Source organism: Scaptodrosophila lebanonensis, unplaced genomic scaffold (genome assembly GCF_003285725.1).
Source record: "Scaptodrosophila lebanonensis strain 11010-0011.00,11010-0021.00 unplaced genomic scaffold, SlebRS2 tig00001410-arrow-pilon, whole genome shotgun sequence".
NCBI classification, from domain to species: Eukaryota; Metazoa; Arthropoda; class Insecta; order Diptera; family Drosophilidae; genus Scaptodrosophila; species Scaptodrosophila lebanonensis.
This window is the reverse complement of record NW_022060738.1, coordinates 5488780-5510295: the sequence shown is the minus strand read 5'-3', so window position 1 is coordinate 5510295 and position 21516 is coordinate 5488780. Positions and strand designations below refer to the sequence as shown.

The 21516-nt window shown below is 37.4% G+C and overlaps 5 protein-coding genes across 7 annotated transcripts; 2 read left to right on the top strand and 3 right to left on the bottom strand.

The window, feature by feature from the left end:
• The first annotated feature begins 1552 nt into the window (after window positions 1-1552).
• LOC115630434 (ATP-binding cassette sub-family G member 1) lies at window positions 1553-12412 on the top strand. 2 transcript variants are annotated; one of them, XM_030526989.1, is made up of 12 exons: window positions 1553-1662; window positions 8427-8668; window positions 9488-9605; window positions 9660-9831; window positions 9892-10037; window positions 10105-10343; window positions 10698-10978; window positions 11038-11206; window positions 11265-11365; window positions 11427-11582; window positions 11648-11856; window positions 11942-12412. In XM_030526989.1, exons 2-12 carry the CDS (start codon window positions 8578-8580, stop codon window positions 12078-12080), a joined length of 1821 nt encoding a protein of 606 aa, XP_030382849.1. In that variant the 5' UTR covers window positions 1553-1662; window positions 8427-8577; the 3' UTR covers window positions 12081-12412. The 2 variants fall into 2 exon arrangements, with proteins under 2 accessions (XP_030382849.1, XP_030382850.1); XM_030526990.1 differs by lacking the exon at window positions 1553-1662 and adding an exon at window positions 1812-1905.
• A 489-nt stretch (window positions 12413-12901) lies between these two features.
• On the top strand, window positions 12902-15942 carry LOC115630428 (hepatocyte growth factor-regulated tyrosine kinase substrate). 2 transcript variants are annotated; one of them, XM_030526984.1, is made up of 6 exons: window positions 12902-13042; window positions 13177-13261; window positions 13320-13584; window positions 13810-14169; window positions 14234-14578; window positions 14708-15942. In XM_030526984.1, exons 1-6 carry the CDS (start codon window positions 13012-13014, stop codon window positions 15809-15811), a joined length of 2190 nt encoding a protein of 729 aa, XP_030382844.1. In that variant the 5' UTR covers window positions 12902-13011; the 3' UTR covers window positions 15812-15942. The 2 variants fall into 2 exon arrangements, with proteins under 2 accessions (XP_030382844.1, XP_030382843.1); XM_030526983.1 differs by having other exon boundaries at window positions 14231-14578.
• Window positions 15841-17603, bottom strand: LOC115630429 (phosphoglycerate kinase-like). The gene is made up of 3 exons (XM_030526985.1): window positions 17526-17603; window positions 17185-17402; window positions 15841-17129 (listed from the first exon to the last, which is right to left on the bottom strand). Exons 1-3 carry the CDS (start codon window positions 17571-17573, stop codon window positions 15962-15964), a joined length of 1434 nt encoding a protein of 477 aa, XP_030382845.1. The 5' UTR covers window positions 17574-17603; the 3' UTR covers window positions 15841-15961.
• LOC115630764 (phosphoglycerate kinase-like) lies at window positions 17573-18732 on the bottom strand. Its single transcript, XM_030527420.1, has 2 exons — window positions 17675-18732; window positions 17573-17621 (listed from the first exon to the last, which is right to left on the bottom strand). The coding sequence occupies exons 1-2, from the start codon at window positions 18730-18732 to the stop codon at window positions 17573-17575; spliced, it is 1107 nt and encodes a 368-aa protein (XP_030383280.1).
• A 578-nt stretch (window positions 18733-19310) lies between these two features.
• LOC115630702 (protein ARV1) lies at window positions 19311-20306 on the bottom strand. The gene is made up of 4 exons (XM_030527354.1): window positions 20168-20306; window positions 19989-20108; window positions 19773-19905; window positions 19311-19706 (listed from the first exon to the last, which is right to left on the bottom strand). The coding sequence occupies exons 1-4, from the start codon at window positions 20261-20263 to the stop codon at window positions 19339-19341; spliced, it is 717 nt and encodes a 238-aa protein (XP_030383214.1). The 5' UTR covers window positions 20264-20306; the 3' UTR covers window positions 19311-19338.
• Between the last annotated feature and the right edge of the window lie 1210 nt (window positions 20307-21516).

Below are 21516 nucleotides of genomic sequence, written 5' to 3'. Positions count from 1 at the left end.
GTTTAGTTTAAATCGTTATGTTAAGTTTTATAATATAATCGACAGTATTATTGTGTATATTCTGAATAAAATAAAATAAAAATATGAAGCCATACATATCTTACCCCATCTGAAACAACACATACATATAACTGCTGATGTCGAATTTATTCAACAATTATTTTCGCACACACAATTGCGATTCTTCTACTGATTTAATGAAAAGTTTCAAGATCAATACAGAAACACGGTTATCTACCCCTGCAGGATGAGATGATATTTTTGGCTAAAACATCCATTGCGGTAGATATATCACTATACATTAAGCAAAAGCATTGGGGAAGTATGAATACCAAGTTTTGTGATTCTAGCTCTCATATTTTCTGAGATACTTGAGCTCAAACTGACAGACGGACAGAGAGATATGGCTGATCCATATAAGTACTTCAGTGTGTCACATACATATGCTCTAAACTAGTATACCCGTTTCCCCTTTGGTTACAGACTATAGTAATGTATTTTCAAACGAATAAGTGGACGCTTGAAATTAATAAAGTTTTAACAATTATCAAAATTGGGAATAATAAAACTATTAAAGCTGAATCTGAAAATTTAATATATGTATCCCAATCAATTGGAATATGCTTTTTGAGCTACAATAATCGAAAAGTAGAGACAGCATTGGCATGAAGGGCATTAATTTGATTCATGTTTTTGTTCTAAATTATAGCAATTAAAAACTGACTCAATACAGAAACCTCGTCATAAGTACACGGAACGCAAGTGTTCAACCGTGATCTCAACCTCGATACAAAGTAGGCAGAGTGCATATGCATTCTATGGGCATTTAACATACAGACTTGAAACTGATGTAATTGTGGCTCGTAATGATATGTATTTTATTTTTTAGAGTCGTGTGAAACAAAATTCTTTCTGCTTTTTGCACATTGTCCTAAACCACAATGACTAGCGCTATTTTGGGACTGTGTCAGCAAGTGCAATACGCTTTCTAGATACTTTATGAATATAATTACGAGTAGGTTGAGAATAGGCGAAGAAAAAATACACAGCAACCGGGAATGCGAGTCCGAATGCAAATTTTAAATCAAATCAGTAGCTGTACAGCAGGTTGAACTAAACAAAATATAATAAATATATTCGTCTTCTGCTCGCTCGCTCATTTGAGTATACAAGTACATATTCTACATGTATGTATATGCTTAGTATGTATGTATGAATGTACATACATATACTCGTATTTTTTCAAATGCTCTACTGAGATTTGTTTATAGCCCCCCTAATCATAACATTAAGAATAGTTGGCAGCCGTCGGCAGAAATGCACCGCAAACTTCTCGCCTCATTTCTAAAGGGTCTCGGTCGCGGTCTCTGTCTCATCTCCTACGCTCGCAAGTCAGCCGCGCTGCCGCTTCTCGGGCAGTCAGTCAGTTAGGCAGTCGGAGCAGTACAATATAGTCGCTCGAGCCGCATAAAACTATTCACGCGAGCGCTGACCGCCGCCGACCGTCGACCGTCGACGTAGCCGCTGCCGCTGCCGCTGACAGCTGCCAGAAAGCCGCGTCACTTTAGTCTCGCGTCGCATTTCGAGCGATTCGGAAGCATTTCGAAAAAACTGAAAAGAAGAACCCGAAACGTGGAATCAGCCAAGCATTAAATATCTTGTGTATGAAATCAAAAACAACTGTTGTTGTATCAGTATAACAATTTAAAAATAACTTAATGAAAGGCTTGCAAAATAATTGCAAACTCAGTCGGACAGTGTGTGTGTAAATCATTTTTGAAAATTTTAACAAATTTCTGGGAATACATAAAACTGTATCAAGGAATAGGATGTGCAGTTATGATTAATGCCAAGATATATTTTCTACTATATAGTACCTATACAAGTCGTGTTGATCAAGTATAGGTTTGTGGCAATTAAAATTAATTAATTTAAATCAAATGTGACACAATTACCAAAACCCATATGCAAACCTAATTGAACTTTTGTCTGCTTGTTTCAGCATTGCTTTTCGTTTGCGTTTATTTTTTTTGTTTAGCTCGTTCAATTTTTGTATTTTTATTTGTTGTCGTTCTCTTTGGAGTGATTTGTTCTATTTCTATTGTAATGAAATCATATAGTAAATGGAGCAAACGCACACACAAAAGAAGCCCATACACTCGTATGCAGGCGAGGCGCACGATTGCAGACCCCACAAATAAATAATACATTTTCTTGCCGATCCAAGTTTATTTTGTGGGATCGCGAGCAAATTGTTTACACTGTGATGAGCAAAATGAACAAATTTCCAAAAATACCTAAAAAGGCCATAGACAGTGTGTATTCTGTTTAGCGCTCTTTTTGGATTCCATGCATATTTTCGCGCCTTGTCATTACGCATACGACCGATGTGTCAAGCAAAACAAAAGGTCCAATTCTAAAGCAATTAGCCTGTGCATTTTTGAGTGCATATCGAAACATAGATAAGCAATTTCTATTTATTTGCATTCTATTAGTTGGCGATAACTGTTGCCAAATCATGATGATATCACCAAAGCTAAAGCACACCCATTCAGTTGGACGGCCCGACCCAAAAGCCGTCCAGACTCTACCACTCATCGTCGCCCATTGTAATTGACACAGTGCGTGTGTTTTTGGGGTGTGAGGTGCGAGTAAGTGTGTAACAATGTAGGGACACTTTCCATTCTAACCATTCAAGCGGGCATGGGGAAACACAATTTGTAATGCAATACTACGCTCTAGTTTGCATTTGTGCAGAGTGGAGCGGCATGGAAACAAAAATAGAAACAGTACGCGACTCGTATGAGATGCGAGTGGGCGAATGGGCAAACGGGCAATCGGCAAATGGGTGAGTGTCGAAGGGCACAGTCTCGTTCTCGAATTTCTTATCTAGCTGGGTATACAACAATTATTATGACTTATCATCATCATTGCAAAATAATAGCCGTATAGGAAATGCGCAGTGAAACAATTTTTCATTTTCTGAAATGACTCACACACAGTATTTAAATTTTTGCTTCACCCACATTTGTCTATTATTGAGAAGAAATCAACAAAATTAATTTGAATAGCATTTTCAGGGATTGCCCAATATACTTCGATATGACTTCAACTCACTGACTTATGTATACTTCCTCCTCATTGGTTTTTTAATGGCCACAATAAATTTTGAGTTGGAAAATGAGCGACACTTTGAAGTTAATTAATAAACATGAAGCATATTTAAGTACTGGTAACATTCTTAATTGATACGTTTTAAGTGAGCAGTGATTATCATCGACAGTTATTAGTTCCCATTTAATAAATAACGACCAGACATAGCAATAATTGATCTACTTTTCATTGTAAATTGCATACATATCTAAAGATACATATACAATTCTTGAATTTTCTCTATACATTCTCGTATATGTAAACATTCTCGTATATTTGAACCCCTTTAAATCTGAATAATCGAGAATTCTTCAATTATATATTAACATAGCCAATCAGCATACATTTTAATTAAAGAAATAATTTTTTAATTCTTACAGATCCTGAGTAATAAGATATAAGATATGAGTGATAAGATATTCTGATATTACTTTTTATTAACCAGTGCAAATATTTAGTTCAAGTTGTTGAAACCCAGTTGAACAATTTTCCAAGCAACCAACTACGTTTCGACTTCAAAATTCGAATGGGCGACGCGAAATGCTTTAATTGCTTTAGTCAACGGACAAGATCTTAAAACCTAATGCTAAAATTTTCTAAAAAAAAAAAAAAGAAGCCGAAGATTACTTTAGTTCAAAAGCATTGTGGTGGAAATTCTATATACTACTTATATAGCTTAAAAACTATTTCAAGCTAATAAAAGTTACGAGTGTTACGGGTTACGACTTTTAGATACACATGTAATTAGATGTCTGTGCAACAAGTTCTGGGTTTCTGGGTTCATTGAACGGTTGGAAAGTTTATTGGCGTTTTTTTTATATTTTGCTGATAACATATATTTTGGAACATTGTCGCTGACATCAGTTTTCGGGCAAACTGGAATTATCACTACTCTTACTATTACAAATGTATAATTAAAGTTCGTGCTCTACGAATAAACCATAAAGAAAAAAACAACTTAACAACTCTACATACATGTCAAAATTGTCAACTAAACTTTTTGCATTACTTACTTTTATATTAGCTTGATCTTCAAGTTCAAGGCAGACATTAACACTTAAAGTGGTTCATAAAATATAATTACATATTTAATGGAATAGGACAAAATAGTAATGGAATGAGTTCGTTAGTTGGTTTGAGATACAACAAAAAACCTTGTAAAGCTTCATAATATTAAACATTTGACATTTTTTTGCGATTGTACTCTACTCTTATAACGCGATCAGATTAAAATGTAAATGTATTCTTAAAGTCGTTATGCTTTGATTTATATTTATTTCTTCGGCGCAGCAATAAAAATAAACATTAAAAAATGAGAATCAGAATTTTAATTACTGCTCAAAAATAATTAATAATTATAGTAGACATATATCAGCTTACTACTCAAAAATAATTAATTTTTATAAAATAAATTTTTAAGCGTTTATTGCACTAAAAACTAAAATTTTAATGAATTGAGAAAATCACTTGTCACTATTATTTTACTCTTCTTCTATGCGAAGAGATTTTAAAAGTAAATTCGTTTTCCAATTCATATAAAAGTAGAGCTTACATGCCAAGTTTGTTACGAAAAGATCGAAATCATTTCTACTCGTACTAGGCCCCTAATATCTTTAATACTTTTGGTTAGTCATCAAAAACATTCTATTAAATTCAGCTATTAAATTCATCTAAGCCGCATTATGTAGTCTATATCACATTTGCCAGCATTTTCCCAATAATTCGCTATCAATTTAAAATTGAATACATATGAAAAGTCGCCCGGTATTTTTATAGCGAATGAATTTAATTGATATCAAGTGGCTTTCCACTTGGTTCCACTGAGCAAGTGTTCGCGCTCCCAAGGTAAACAAACTTTGTTGTTCCATCAGTATGCATAGTTAATTGTAATTTTCCGCATTGAGCTGTCGAACCTGCAGGTTGAGACTACTTACATACAAGTATATAGAGTTTGTTTTATATTGGGCCGGTGAAGGGCGCCGTCGATTTGATTGACGTACTTATACAAAGATATACATATGTATGTATATACGCGATAATTGTGGGAACTAAAGCAACCCTACGATACGACTGAAATTGTTCACTTAGAACAGGTCAGTTAGAAAATATGTATTTCAATCAATGTAACGACGAACAACAACTTGAAAGCGGCTTAGGCACATTTTGCTGCTTGAGTTATTGTTATTAGTGATCATTAAAATTATATAGGTATTTTGCAGTCTTTGAAAGCAAATAAAATCTAATGCTATTCACTTAAATTCTAAAGTCTCCGCCGCCGCCATTCATGTCGCACAATGCCTGCGATTTGAGCGCAGCAATTCCATTTCGTAAGACGCCAAATGAGACAAATAATGCTAAAAGCTGATGAGGGAAAAAAAAAAACAGAAACTACAAAGTGCAGCCACAGATAGAGCCACAGACATAGACATAGACATCCACATCCACATCGACGATGCCACTGCCAACGACTCCATTTGAAAAGGCAATTCAGATTCACTTTTCGACGCCAGCGACGTGTCGGTCCCTCATTAAGCTTACGCTGCTACGCAGGTGTGCTGTCGACGGCGACGCTTACCGCGGCGTCGACGTTGACGCCGACTACAATGGCAGCAAACACTTACGTTCTCTTTTGACTTTTAAGTGCTTGTACCCCCGTACCACTATGTACATACATATGTACATGCATACGTACTTGTACATAAGTATGTTTCTATGCTGCCTCAATTTGGATTTTGTAATTTGTGCCATTTCGTGTGTTTTGTTTCATTTTGTTGTTCTTGTTGGCCATGGAAGAGCGCCAAAAATTGTTTGCATCGTTATGCGGTTCTAGCAGCGATTTGCGGTGTTCTTAAAAATTAAGAGCACTTTTTGCAACCGCAGCTTGCACAAAAAAAGAGTCTAGCATAGAAATCAAAAGTTAACTAAAATGATGTTGTGTCAGCTCTATTCACACTATTAATGTACGTTATCGGTCTAGATGGGGGTTTCCTTTTCCATTGTAGCTAAAAATCCAAATATCAGGTTTATCAGGCCCAAGAAACTCAATCAATAAGCCATTTAACGCCTAAGCATGTTCAACTTGTGCCATTGATATGCTTTATGCATCATATGGCTTAGGAAAGGGTATACACAAACAACAAATTTACAAAAAGTTATATATTAATTTAAATTAAATACACAGTCTCTACAACATTTTTTACGATTGATATTGGCGTTTTTCGCAAAGCACAGAGACTTTAAAATAAACAACAGAGAATAGTCCAGACCGTTCTGTAACCGTTGAATATTTTTCACACCGAACGATGCAAAATAAAGCTTTATTACTGAAAATCCACAGCTTTTAAAAATGACTCACCTAACAATATTATGTAGTTACCCATTATCAGAAAAGATGCTATCCTTATTCCACTACTCTCTAAATAATATTCTGCAATAAGATTTTTGAAGTGTTGTATAATGATTCATTTACATGAAAAGTTGAAAAAATAACTACAAATGCGGAATCAAATGTAATACTAACAATTTTAGGAATTGATAAGATTTTTACGACTTCATCTCGATCATTTTTCTTTCCTCATTAGTTCAAAGATTACTGAACATCCACTAGCTTCAAAAATTTCTCAACTAACAATACATTATCAGAAAAGATGCTATTCCGTTTCCACTACTCTTTAAATAATATTCTGCAGTAAGATTTTTGAAGTGTTGTATAATTTATAATTTAATTTACATGAAAATTTGAAAATGCGGAATTAGTTAAATGTAATACGAACAATTTTAGGAATTGATAAGACTTTTACGACTTCATCTCGATCATTCTTATTCCCTCGTTAGTTCAAATATTTCTACTAACAATACTATGAAGTTCCGCATCATCAGAAAAGGGGCTTTTCTTATTCCACTGCTCTCTAAATAATAGTCTGCAATAAGGTTTTTGAATTATTGTATCATCATTACATGAAAGTTGAAATAATAACTACAAACTCGGAATAAATCAAGAGCAATACTAAAAATAATTGTGCGACAATTTTAGGAATTGATAAGTGTTTTACGACTTCACGTCGATAATTCATCTTCCCTCGTGAGTTCAAAGATTTCGCACTCGAATAGTACACTTCAATTTATCTTGTTTATCTTCTATTCGAAGTTCGAATACCGTGAGGAAGTTTGCATTCCAAGCATCGACCAACTACTCGTAGCTTCAACATCTTCGTCGGTCTTTTATTTACCAAAGTCATAAGATCACATTCGCATAGTTTTCTGTTTTGATTATTGGCTTGTTTTGGGAAGGTCGTTTGCTCGGCTCGTTCTAAGTTTGTGTGTTACCTTTTTTGTATTATTACTTATATTCTTTTTATAATTTTTATCGTGTGGCTGATGTTGATGTTGATGTTGTTATTGTTGACTCACACATCGTTTTATATTATTTGTTGTTGCCACCGACTGTTCTTTTGGGCCAGTCGAGGCGTAAACTTGAAATTTTTTGACAGTCCGAGTGTTGACTTCGGCGATGCCTGACGCGTTTTGCATTGCCAAATTAAATTTGTTATGCCTTGTTGTTGTGAGTGTTGCCTTTTATAATTTACTACTACGTTTTGCTTTTATCGCAGCTGTCAGTAAATGGCGCTCGCTATGCTGCCCGTTTGTCTGGTTTTCAGGGGCCTGCGTCTGCGCATGCGCATGCGCCGCTGCCGTCGTTGTGATCGTCGCCGCTTGGCCATCAACATAGTACTAGCTTCTTCCGCAGTTATCAGTTAGGCGCTCAACTGCGTGTGGTGTGCGTCGGCGCATGCAAATCGTGCAATTGTGTCTGTGTCGCAGTCGCAGTCGCCGTCGGAGCCGGAGTCGGAGTCGACCTGGGCAATTAAGTTTTCCACTTGTTCAACACGAACTTGGCCCCAAAGTTCAAGACGCGCTCTAATTACAGCGACAAATGAAAACGACAACGCTCGCTACTCAGTTTCACTTTCGTAACGCTCTTAACCTTATTACATGGCACTGTATTTTGCCACAGCTATATATTTTATCTTTGTAATCAACAAGACTTTAACGTGCACCTTGAGGCATTAACTACTACTATGCTCTACTAGTTGTTCAAAAATAAGAGACCCACAACAAGCTTATGTGCATATGTGTATAATTTAAAAAAAAAAACAATCGTTTGTAATTGTGAAATTCTTGAACAAAAAAAAATTACGATTACAATTTCCTAAATTATAATATAGGTGTTATATAGTATATAAAAAGTGATGATTTGATACGATTTCCCACAGTTGGCATTTGTGCCTTGTCGATCCCTCGCATCGTCTCTATGTGTGTTTCAACGAATCCATTTTCTAACCGAATAATAAACAAGCATAAAATAGAAGCTACAATTCAATAAAATTAAAATAAAAAAATCGTTCGTGGATTTAGTCAAGCAAAATGGATAGCAGCAAATTATTAAAGAACGTCTTTGGCATCGACATACACTTTAAAGATCTCGTTTATCAAGTAAAAGCACCGAAACAAAAAGGTAAGCATTGAAACATCCAGCATAATCAATAGAAATATAATTAAAGATTAATACAATTTAAGAAACGAAACATCATTGCAAATTGTTTAGATTTCACATTTTTTATCAAATTTATACTGTACATATATTATTAGGTTTTATTATAGGTGTGATATTTTCATGAAAATATGTCCACAGCCAATTCTTTCCAAATCATTTAAAAATTTCATTATTACGGGGCGATCATATTTCTTAATATTATTATTACTCATGTCCAATAAAGAAGTTGGAACTGTGGCATTTAAGATGGTTGGTACCATTAGACTGAACATTATCTGACTATTATATCCAAACTTCATTAAAGATTTGGCTAGATTTTCACACATAGGAACAAGCAACAAAAAAATAAGCTTAAAAAAATGAAAAGAACCAACTTACTACCGTACTTTCCATTGAATATAACGTCCACATAGTGAATATAAAAAATATTGTTTCTAAACTAGAACGCCTTTTCATAGAAAATATATGGAAAGGGATCGCCAATGCAGATGTTTTCATAAACGATGTAGGCATAACAGTTTCGTGCGATTAGATTTAAAACTGAACACCTAGCCTTGTGTTTGTTGTTCATTTATAAATCATTAGAACGAGTGAAGTTAATTAGCAGTTAACTCTAGCTGGTACTTGGAAATGAAATTATTTAAATTAGATCGATTTAAAACCGGAAGCTTGTACCGGAACCAAAAATAAATTCCTCTTCCCATCAATCAACGGCAACATATTTAATTAAGACTATTATATTTTATCTCTGAATAAAGTGTGTTTTCTTAATTTCAACAGAAAAGAAATCTGTTCTAAAAGGTATTACGGGCACATTCAAGTCGGGGGAATTAACCGCCATTATGGGCCCATCAGGTGCCGGAAAATCTAGTTTATTGAACATTCTCACTGGCCTGAAGTAAGTTTATTTAAAAACTGAAAGTAAATATGACCACTAATCGCTCAATTACAGCAAATCTGGTGTGAGCGGGACTATTGAAATTGGCAAGGCGCGTAAGCTCTGCGGATATATAATGCAAGATGATCACTTCTTCGAATGGTTTTCGGTGGAGGAGACAATGCTGCTGGCAGCTACACTTAAAATCTCTAACAAATGCGTGAATATAAAGGAAAAGCGAATATTGGTAAGAATTTAATGCAAAAACTGAAGAAAAATGTCGTTTAACGAAGTCAAAACTCCACAGATCGACCACCTTTTGACTACATTGAAGCTGACGAACGCAAAGCAGACGAAGTGCTCAAAACTCAGTGGTGGGCAGAAGAAGCGTTTATCCATTGCACTGGAATTAATAGACAATCCAGCGGTGCTATTCTTAGACGAGCCCACAACGTAAGTGAGATGCATAAAATGAAACCAGTTTCTTGACTCATGCATTACACCTTGAACCCTTCCCCAGCGGCCTGGACAGTTCATCCTCCTTTGATACCATACAGCTGCTGCGCGGTCTGGCGAATGAGGGACGAACTATTGTTTGCACGATTCATCAGCCCTCGACGATCATTTACAATCTGTTCAACCTCATATACGTGCTGAGCTCGGGAAGATGCACGTACCAGGGCACGCCTCAGAACACAGTCGATTTTCTTAAAACTGTTGGACTTGATTGTCCAGCTTACCACAATCCAGCCGACTATCGTAAGTTAATGCCTGTGCTTCCTCATTGCATATGATGCTAGACTGTGTTCAGAAAATTCAAAATCTTAACCATTACTATTAATATTGAAAAAAAAAACTACAAATCATCTAAGCAAATCATAAATCTCGCCTAAAAATGGCAAAAAAAAAATATAAATTACTTTTATATTGTTATATTATGCTATATTGTTTGTTATATTGAAAAATTGTTTAAAATTCTAAAAGCAGTGAAATGCATGAAGATCATCGAAAAAACTCATCTAAAAAAAAAATAATAATTTATTTATTATTATGTTTGAAAAATGTATATATTATAATAATTTATTTAATTAATTTATATTTCTTACTTTGCAGTTCTCGAATGCGTGAATGGTGATTACGGTGACTATACTGAGGCTTTGGCAGAATGCTCGAAGGATTCACGCTGGTGCTACGATCAAGAGCTGCTGCAGGATAGTGCTGAGCCACCAAGCGAGGCCCAAGTGGCCAAGTTCAATGAGTTAAGAGGCCAGCCCCCGAAATTGACGAAAGCAGAGCCAACAAATGAGCTGACAAGGCACACATATCCCCCACCGGAATGGATGCGTTTGTGGCTGCTAATCGGACGCTGTCACTTGCAGTTCTTTAGAGATTGGGTACATGAGTTTAATTACTTATATAATACCACTTAAACTCATATGCAGATTATTTTCAGACCGTTACCTATCTTAAATTGTTTACGCACATTCTTTCCGCTGTAATGATTGGCTTATTCTTTGGAGACTCTGGTATAAATGCCACTAAACAAATCTCAAATGTGGGCATGATCATGGTCCACTGTGTCTACTTATGGTACACGACAATAATGCCGGCTATATTACGCTGTAAGTGTCGATTTCTTCTGACCACAGAAATTTCTTATATATTTCATCTTACTCTTAGATCCTCTGGAAATCGAAATAATTCGCAAGGAGACCTTTAATAATTGGTACAAACTGAAAACTTACTATGTCGCCACTTTAATCACTTCGACGCCGGTTCATGTGAGTAGAACTAATAGCTTGGAATCATATTTAGACCTCGCTCATTTTTGGACATTTATAGATCATGTTTTCCACCGTTTATATAACTATTGCCTATTTGTTGACTGATCAGCCAGTAGAAATCGATCGGTTTGTCAAATTTCTGCTGACTACCGTGGTGGTTACGATTTGTGCCGATGGCCTCGGCGTATTTCTGGGCACGATTTTGAATCCGGTTGTATGTATTCATATTTTTGTTATTCCAGATAGTGGTTTTAAAATTTGTATATTATCTATTTACAGAATGGCACCTTCGTGGGCTCTGTTTCCACCTGCTTTATGCTGATGTTCTCGGGTTTTCTCATCCTACTAACCCATATACCAGCTGCCCTTCGTTTTATTGCCTTTCTCTCGCCATTACGATACGCACTTGAAAATATGGTAATCTCACTCTACGGAAATAATCGCGACAATTTGGTGTGTCCACCAAACGAACTCTACTGCCATTTTAAGTAAGTTTGAATTCCTTTGAAATTCATCATATACTATGTACATATGTATATATTAAATAATGATTGATTTGTGTTATCGTTATAGGAACGCCATTACAGTATTGCGTCAGTTTGGCATGGAACAAGGGGATTTTGGATATAATATCCTTATGATTCTTGGTCAGGTAGCGCTATTTAAAATTTTGGCTTACTTCACACTAAAACGCAAGATTAAATGTGGTTGATCGCACTGCTCCGACACGGATCGCTGTATTAGCTTATAATAATACGAATTATTGTGATTTTATGTTACTTATCGCTTACTCACAGCGAACATTCTTATATCGGCGTGTGATACTTTAAATAGTTCAACGAACCAATTTAATGTTAACTATTGCTAAAGAATTGTGAAAATAGCAAATATAGTTTTTATACTGTTTTTTACAAATGCGATTGCATACATTTTCAAGCTAGGTAGCATATACTAAAAATAACTTAGGCTTAAGGCAATTGTAATATTTGTACATATATATTGAAAGTGGCTAAAATATAGAAAACGAAGTTTTCTTAAAAGGTGTATTTGCTTTTGTTTATTTTCTGATACATAGTATATGAAATCGGTCGACGGTTTAATTAATAAATTAAATTTATTGACAGAAAAATTACTGTTGTTTTTATCCGTGTGGATTACTTTCACAGAAGTTTAACAAAAAGAAACCATATTTTTACGTTATGATCATGTTATTTAATTAAAACCAATAAAATCATACATCAAACAACTTTTGTGAGATTTACTTTGCAAAACATACTTTTAACATAACACAAATTTGTTCGTATATTTTTAACATATAGCTTAGATCGACTACTAATAAAACGGAGAATTGCTTAAAAATACTTCTGATTCTATTTCCCATTTTCTAAAATCGCATTCACAATCACATTGAATTTAAGCATTTCAAACAGACAGTCTGGTAGCCCACTCGTAGCAATCGATAGCTTAAATATGTATCGAGACGTTTCAGTGCTGCCAGATTTTGCAAATTAGTAACCTGCATTCCCAATCAGACGACAGTGGTAGCATATGATACGACAAAACTTTTGCCAATAAAATAAATAATAAATAAGTAAAAAAAATTAGCAAATTTGTCCCTAAAAAGTTGAAATAATACACGGAAAATGTTTAAATCCAGTTTTGACAAAAATCTAGGTAAGTTGTGCATTAAATAAAGAAATACAAAAGCGACCAATGCAGCTGCAACTAAAAGTGACTCATCAAAAGGGGAATGAACCTCTTGAGATCCAAATATACTGCGACGCATTCTAAATTGTCTTTACTTACAGAGAATGCAACAAGCCACTTGCGCTTGGAGCCAGATTGGCCTTCAATATTATTAATTTGCGATGAAATTAATCAGAAAGATGTCACGTAAGTCCCACTACACACAAAGACATACACATATTGATGAAATGTTATATTTTTATAGACCAAAGAATGCCTTCGCTGCCATTAAAAAGAAGATGAACTCGCCAAATCCGCACACAGCCTGCTACTCGCTGCTGGTACTCGAGAGCATTGTTAAGAACTGTGGAGCACCCGTCCATGAGGAAGTTTTTACCAAGGAGAACTGTGAGATGTTCAGTAATTTTCTGGAGCAAACGCCACACGAAAATGTGCGTCAAAAAATGCTGGAATTAGTTCAGACCTGGGCCTACGCGTTCCGCTCTTCCGATAAATACCAAGCGATAAAGGTGAGTAAGCAAGCAATCAGGTCCAGTTAGTGGACATGCGCTGTCTGTACTGTCAGTGTATAATTTAATTAGTGTGGTTATTAGTCAGAAGAACAAATGTGTTTTGCTCCATTTGTAAAAGTCAAAATGAGCTCTGAGGAAGAACTAAGTTTGGAGGAAGATGTGCCACAAGTATCTATACGTTATCATTTTCGAAATCTAGCCTGTATTTTTAAATCTTCCTAGGACACCATGACTATTCTGAAAGCCAAGGGTCACACGTTCCCGGAACTAAAAGAAGCCGATGCCATGTTCACCGCCGACACGGCTCCAAATTGGGCCGATGGCAAAGTATGCCATCGTTGCCGTGTCGAATTCACCTTCACGAATCGTAAGCATCATTGTCGCAACTGTGGACAAGTCTTCTGTGGTCAGTGCACTGCCAAACAGTGTCCGCTACCCAAATATGGCATTGAAAAGGACGTACGTGTGTGTGACGGCTGTTTTGCGTCCCTGCAGCGCCCAGCCAACAAGTCTGGTACACGAGCGGCGGACAGCGATCTGCCAGCGGAGTATTTAAACAGTTCATTGTCTCAGCAAGTGCAGGTTAGTTAGATGCTCAGTTCATTTATAATACAGTCTGTATAATACTTTCCACATTATCAAGCAGACACCAGCGCGCAAGAGTGAGCAAGAACTGAAGGAGGAGGAGGAACTTCAGCTGGCCCTAGCGCTCAGTCAGTCGGAGGCGGAGCAGAAGAAGCAAAAACAACAACAGCAGCTGTCAGCTGCGGCTGCCTATCGCATGCAACAACGTTCGCCTACACCGGAGGCGCCACCAGCGCCCAAAGAGTACCAACAGGAGGAGTCAAATCCTGACCTGGCTAAATATCTGAATCGCAGTTATTGGGAGCAACGCAAGATTAGCGAGTCTTCGTCCATGGCTAGTCCATCGGCGCCATCTCCAATGCCACCCACTCCACAACCACAGCAAATTTTGCCTACACAACAAAAGGTAAGCCGTCATCCATCTCTGTAGAAATTAAAACGTCTTGTATGTGCTCGTGTCAAGTTTGTAATTAGTAAAAGTTCTGAACTTGTTCAAATCCATTTCTAAAGCATGAATACCCTTATTTTTTCACAGGGCACCGATGAGTTGCAAATTGACGAGTTTGCTGCCAATATGCGTACCCAGGTGGAAATTTTTCTCAACCGCATGAAATCAAACTCCAGTCGAGGTCGTAGCATTGCCAACGACTCCTCAGTTCAGACGCTTTTTATGACGCTCACCTCCCTACATTCTCAGCAATTGTCCTATATCAAGCAAATGGACGATAAACGCATGTGGTACGAGCAGTTGCAAGACAAGCTTGTGCAGATCAAGGACTCGCGTGCCGCACTAGACGTGCTACGGCAAGAGCATGTGGAGAAGTTGCGTCGCATAGCCGAGGAGCAAGAGCGACAGCGTCAAATGCAAATGGCTCAAAAGCTAGAGATCATGCGGAAGAAGAAGCAAGAGTACTTGCAATATCAGCGTCAATTAGCATTGCAGCGCATACAAGAGCAGGAGCGTGAAATGCAGCTGCGTCAGGAGCAGCAAAAAGCTCAATATCTAATGGGACAAACGGCTTCTTTTCCCTATTTGCCACCAGGTGGAGTTGCAGGAGCCCCGCCATCAGGACTTCACAATTCCCCCTCGCATCAGATAAACTCAGTTTACAAGCCCTTCCCTGTGCAAGGCTACCCTACGCCAAATGGACAGTTTGGTGTTCATGGCGGTAATCCCCTAGGCGTGCCACCGGGCATGTATAACCCAGCAATGCCTATGCCAAATTCTTCGCCACAATTTCATGGAGCGCAACTGCCAAATATGCCTCAGCAGGCAGGCAATATGATGGCGCCACCGCCCAATGGACAAATGCCAATTCCTTCCATGCCTGACAATCAAATGCCTCCCAGTCAAGCACACTTGCAGCAGCCCCAACCACAGGTACCACCCCAACAATTACAAGCAGCTGCACCGCCAGCCCCACAATTGGGTCACGTTATGCTCCAGCAGCAAACGGTGGTTCAATCACATCCACCAATTGTCAGCAACCCTCCACCACCCGCAGCACCACAGGTCGCTGAAATTGCGAACAATCAAGTACAGGCTGTGGCTGCAGCTCCAGCGCCACCTCAAAACGAACCCGAACCGCCGGCGAAGGCTGCAGAGCCTGCCACTGCCGAGCTCATCAGTTTCGATTAGACGACGATGACACATTCCAAGAGACAATGTTTTAAGAAACCATGTTCACACAACTACAATTTATATTCTCTGTATCCTTATCCAATGTTATTTCGAAATGTATTAACCATGTATTGTAGTCAAAATTCTAATTACATACGTGTATATTAATCACTTGGCGTCGGAGAGTGCAGCCACTCCAGGTAAGACTTTGCCCTCCAGGAGCTCTAAGGACGCTCCGCCACCGGTGGAGACGTGTGAGACTTTCTTTGCACCGCCGAACTGCAGACAAGCCGTAGCTGTATCACCGCCACCCACTATAGTTGTGGCTCCACCAGCTGTGGCTCCAACCACTGCTTCTAGCATGGCTTTGGTGCCGTTAGCAAAGACATCGATTTCAAAAAGTCCCGGCGGCCCATTCCAAACAATAGTCTTAGATGTGCAAATTGCCTCGTTAAACACCTCCACCGATTTCTCTCCTATATCCAATCCCATGAAGTCTTTGGGCACTCCCTGCTTTATATCTACTGTCTTCATTTGATCTGGCTTTTTGTCAATTTTGTTGGCGCATATAAAATCGACGGGCAATAAAATTTTAACATTCTTTTCCTTTGCCTTCGCCATGATATCCGGCACCATTTTGGAGCCCTTTTCATCAAACAGCGACTTTCCAATCTCCATGGAGTTCAATATCTTGAGAAATGTAAAAGCCATGCCACCGGCAACTATCATACCACTTACATTATTTAGGAGATTGGTAATCAGCGGGATTTTGTCGGCGATTTTAGCACCACCCAAAATAGCTAGGAAGGGTTTCTCTGGATTATGCAAGACCTTGGCAAAATATTCCAACTCCTTATCAAGCAAGAACCCTGCAGCTCGCACTTCATAACCCTCGCCCATCATCGAGCTATGTGCCCGATGTGCTGTTCCAAATGCATCATTCACATAAATGTCACCCATGGTGGCCAATTTATTACGAAACTCTTTCACCTTAGCCGGATCGGCTTTGATCTTTTTTTTATTCTCATCCTTGCTGCTGCCTTCCTCCTCGGCATAAAAACGCAAGTTTTCTAGCAATACGACAGCACCCTCGGGCTTATCTTTCATTACATCACTGATAAATGCCACCTTTTGGCCAAGCAGCTTTTCCAGTTCTTTGGCTACAGGCCCAAGACTATACTTTGGATTTTTCTTACCATTCGGTCGACCTAAGTGCGAGGCCAACACGACCGACTTGCACTTCTTTTCCAGAGCATATTTAATAGTCGGCAAAGCGGCCACTATCCGCTGATTGTTAGTTATCTTGCCATCCTTCATGGGAACGTTAAAGTCGACTCTGCAATTAGTACCCAGTTATTGCCTATATCTTCAGCTATCGACAATCTAGTTACCTCATAAAGACTCGTTTCCCGGCCACATCAACATTCTTAATGCTCAGTTTCTTCTTCATCTGTCCACCCTTGCCTCCATTACATCCATCCTTGCCATAGTGTCGTACGCTGTAGGTTTTGGTAAATGTAACATTTTCCTTCTGCTGTTCGGGTGACAATGAATCAACAATTTTGAGGATATGTCTTGTGAATCGCAGCATAACGAACAATTTTGATATCTGTGGGTGTGAAAAATGTTTAAAAAATTTCGAAACCAATTGAAACTACATAAATGTTGTAAGTCAAAATATCATTTTGAAGTTTCTATAATGCAGATAGCCCATTAATAAAATAAACTGTACCTTAATACTAATGGAGGTGTCAAGAAGAATCGCCCGATGATGGCGCATCAGAAAGAGCCGCAACGCCGATTAACTCCTTCCCCTCCAATAGGCGCACTGAGGCAACATGGCCAGTTGACACATGTGAGACTTTGCCAATGCCGCCAAACTTCTTGCAAGCAGTGGCTGTATCTCCACCACTCAGGACAGTCGTTGCACCACTTGTGGTGGCTTCAATCAAGGACTTTAGTATTGCCTTAGTGCCATTAGCAAAAGCCGCATACTCGAAAAGCCCAGGTGGACCATTCCAAACAATTGTTTTCGCCGGATTAATGGCCTTTCTAAAGAGCGCTACCGATTTCTCGCCAATATCCAAACCCACAAAGTCTTTGGGCACACCTTGCTTTATGTCGATCGACTTTATTTCCTTAGGGTTGATGGCAATTTCGTTGGCGCAAATAAAATCCACAGGCAGTATTATCTCCACATTGTTTTTCATAGCCTGTGACATTATCTCAGGAATCATTTTGCTGCCTTTCTCATCATACAGCGACTTTCCAATCTCCATACATTTTAATGTCTTTAGAAATGTAAAGGCCATCCCACCAGACAAAATCATGGCATTGACGTGGTTCAAAAGATTTTTTATCAACGGTATCTTTTCAATGACATTACCTCCACCTAAAATGGCCAACAAGGGTCTCTCCGGATTGTTTAATACCCTGGCAAAATATTGAAGCTCATTATACAGCAAAAATCCTGCAGCACGCATATTGTAACCTTCGCCCATCATGGAGCTATGCCTGCGGTGTGCCGTGCCAAATGCATCATTCACATATATCTCACCCATTGCTGCCAATTTTTTGCGGAATTCCTTCACCTTAGCCGGATCAACTATTATTTCCTGATGATAGTTTTTAGTGCTACCCTCCTCCTCCTCGTAAAAGCGCAAATTTTCGAGTAATATTACAGTACCATCGGGCAGATCTTGCTTCACTTCAAGACCATCTTTCCCAGGGCACTCGTACATAAAGTGAACTCTTTTGCCAAGATACCTTTCCAATTCCTTTGCTACCGGTAGGAGACTGAATTTCGGATTCCTTTTACCATTTGGTCGGCCCAAATGCGATGCCAACACCAAAGATTTGCAATTTTGCTCCAACATATACTTTATGGTGGGCAAAGCGGCTATTATTCTCTGATTATTCGTTATTTTGTCACCATTCATGGGGACATTAAAGTCAGCTCTGCAAAATAATTCAATTGTAGCTTAAAATTCTAAATATTTCTTATACTCCGTACCTCATGAACACACGTTTCCCTTTCATATTCACATCTTTAATGCATAGTTTATTTTTGATCGCGCTATAATTTCTATCATTTTTAGGCTCCTCGTGTATAAATGTTTCCAAAATCATAAAAGTATTTCACCGTAATGCAAACATTACTAAGAATTTGCAACGGAGTGTTAAAAAAAAGTTGATTTATTTTATTCAAAACTTAGAGGGAATGAATAGGGTGTGAGTGTTTATAGATGCCGAAAGATTTTATTAAAGAAAATCAAATCAGTTTAAGTTTTAAAGTGCATGGGTGCCGATCTTTGAAAATTTCGGATAAATTAAATTGGTAGATAAACAAAGTGTCCAAAGCTTTGAAAATACAGTCGTTTCTCTCTTACATTCAATGTTGCAGTTCTTATACGACCGTTTGAACTGAGTAAATAAATTATGTAGGCATTAAATATTTATAAAACAGTATGTTATTTTATATTATTGCAACTATTTCTATAACTAATACTTAACTACTTGAAACTATATTTAACTTTGGTAGTCATTTAAGCAAGAATGTTCTGGGAATGTCGTGCTGCTACCAGCTTAAGATATTCTTTTAATAAAAATACTCCAATCACAAATAAAGATGTCAGCCAACGTTTTCTGCTAACTGAGGCACCCACTACCTCATAAGCCAATATCAGCGAGCACAGATTATGGGATGTCACGAGCATATAATGCAGTTGACTACCCAAATCGGTTGTGTTATTGCGCCAAACCAAAATGGGCAGCAGAAAAAATTTTGAAAGATTGGATATGACCACCGCTTTTAGCAGAGTTATCGTAAATGAGCCCAGACCAGCTTTTGGAAATTTGATGCCACCACGCAACGTTGTTACTAGTAATAGAAGCAATGTAATAAACACGTAATCTGTGGATTTCAAGAAACATTTGGTCAATATAAAACTTTATGTTGGATTTACAAAATAATACAAACCTCCAATATTTTGCAAGACGCACATATAAAAACTTTTTTCGTTTACTGGCGAACCTGATTCATCATCACGCCTCTGACGGCAGAGTGCAAAGGATTCCAGCAACAGAAGCACCAGTGATATTTTCCAATAAAGCTATATGAAACTTGTTTACCTTAGTGTTCACATTAAATTTGTCCCTACATACATATGTACATATGTGCATACATATATCGTACCTTAAAGCTATCGTTATATATCATGTGGCGAAAGGCCTGTTGTGACAGGAGCAGAGCATCCAGGAGGATTATTAATTCCTCAAACTCGATGTACTTGTCCGCAACCTTCTTGCATTGTTCCTTTAATAAAACGAGGCATACATTCAAATTTATTCGTTTAGGATAATAAATTGTCTTACGCAGTGCGTGGTTTTTACTGTGTTGCTGTAGTTCTTGTGCAAGTCGCGCACGCCGTGTCCACAATTTATGCAAACGTATTTGGGCTTCTCTATCATAATGCAGTTCTTCGACTTTGATCACAGTTTGTAAACAAATTCATGGCAGAACAGCCGGCATCTTCAATGATTGTTCTGCCAGCTGTTCAGAGGGATGCCAGATGTTTCGTATTTTTAAACAACTGATGTTGATTGCAGTGTCACGAATTTAGTCTTTTCCCGTCAAATCTGGTTGTTTTTGAAATCACATTGCGGGAAGCGGGAATTCTGGCTTTTTAAAAATACATTCATTTTTCCGCTTTATGTAATTTTTCTAACATTTATGTAAAATAAACAAGTGGAGAATCTAAAGTCGGATGTCCCAACTTTAAAATAATCTGTACATGTATGTAGAATAATTATAAAAATAAACAATTTGAAAATAATAACGAAACTTTTTTTTTTTGGATAATTATACCTCCTTGGGTATTTAATCTCACGTAAAGGATGTATAACTGCACATTTACATAGCAATTGTGTCTATGTGAGTCTATGCCTGTTTATGAGTGCCTGCGTAAAGCAGCAACAGCAACAATAGCTGCGGGCAGCTATTTATCACTTTGTAGATAAATAAACATAATCATTAACTGGAGGTATTAGTCAAATTTTAATCAAAAACGTTGAGAAATTTGGGAGTTATGGAAAATCACTAATTGCTGTGGAGAGGGGAGGGGTAATTCCGAAATACACATTTTCTGCGTATTCACATTTCTATCTTGATCTAAGAGGATGGTGTCTCTAGGTCTTAAGTTTCTGAAATATAGGTAAATTAAATAAAATAATTAAATAATTAAATTAATTTAATTTAATTAAATAATTAAATAAATTAGTTTTTAACATAAACATACTTCAGCGACAAAACAAATAATAAAAGGCTATAAACTATAAAAAATAACGTAGCATTTGGTAAATTCATAAAATACACATTATTTCGATTGGTCAGAATAATAAGTGTTCCCAACAAATTTAGTAAAAAATATTGACAATTTTTAATTATGGTCCCGTATTTTGTTGAACTGATTAGAAGGGACTTAATACCCTGAATATCCGCCATTATTATTGATGACTTTTTCAATTTTTGCAGACATAAAGGATAGCAACTTCTGAAAAGTCTCTACAGGAATGTTATACTAAACCTTTTGAACAACATTTACACGACCTTTCTTGCCAGCGCATACGACGACACTGAACAAAATTCGCGAATAACAAATTAAACCAAGATTATCAATAAACCGTGAAAAATACAGTTTTCTAAGTATTCAAAAAAAAAAAAT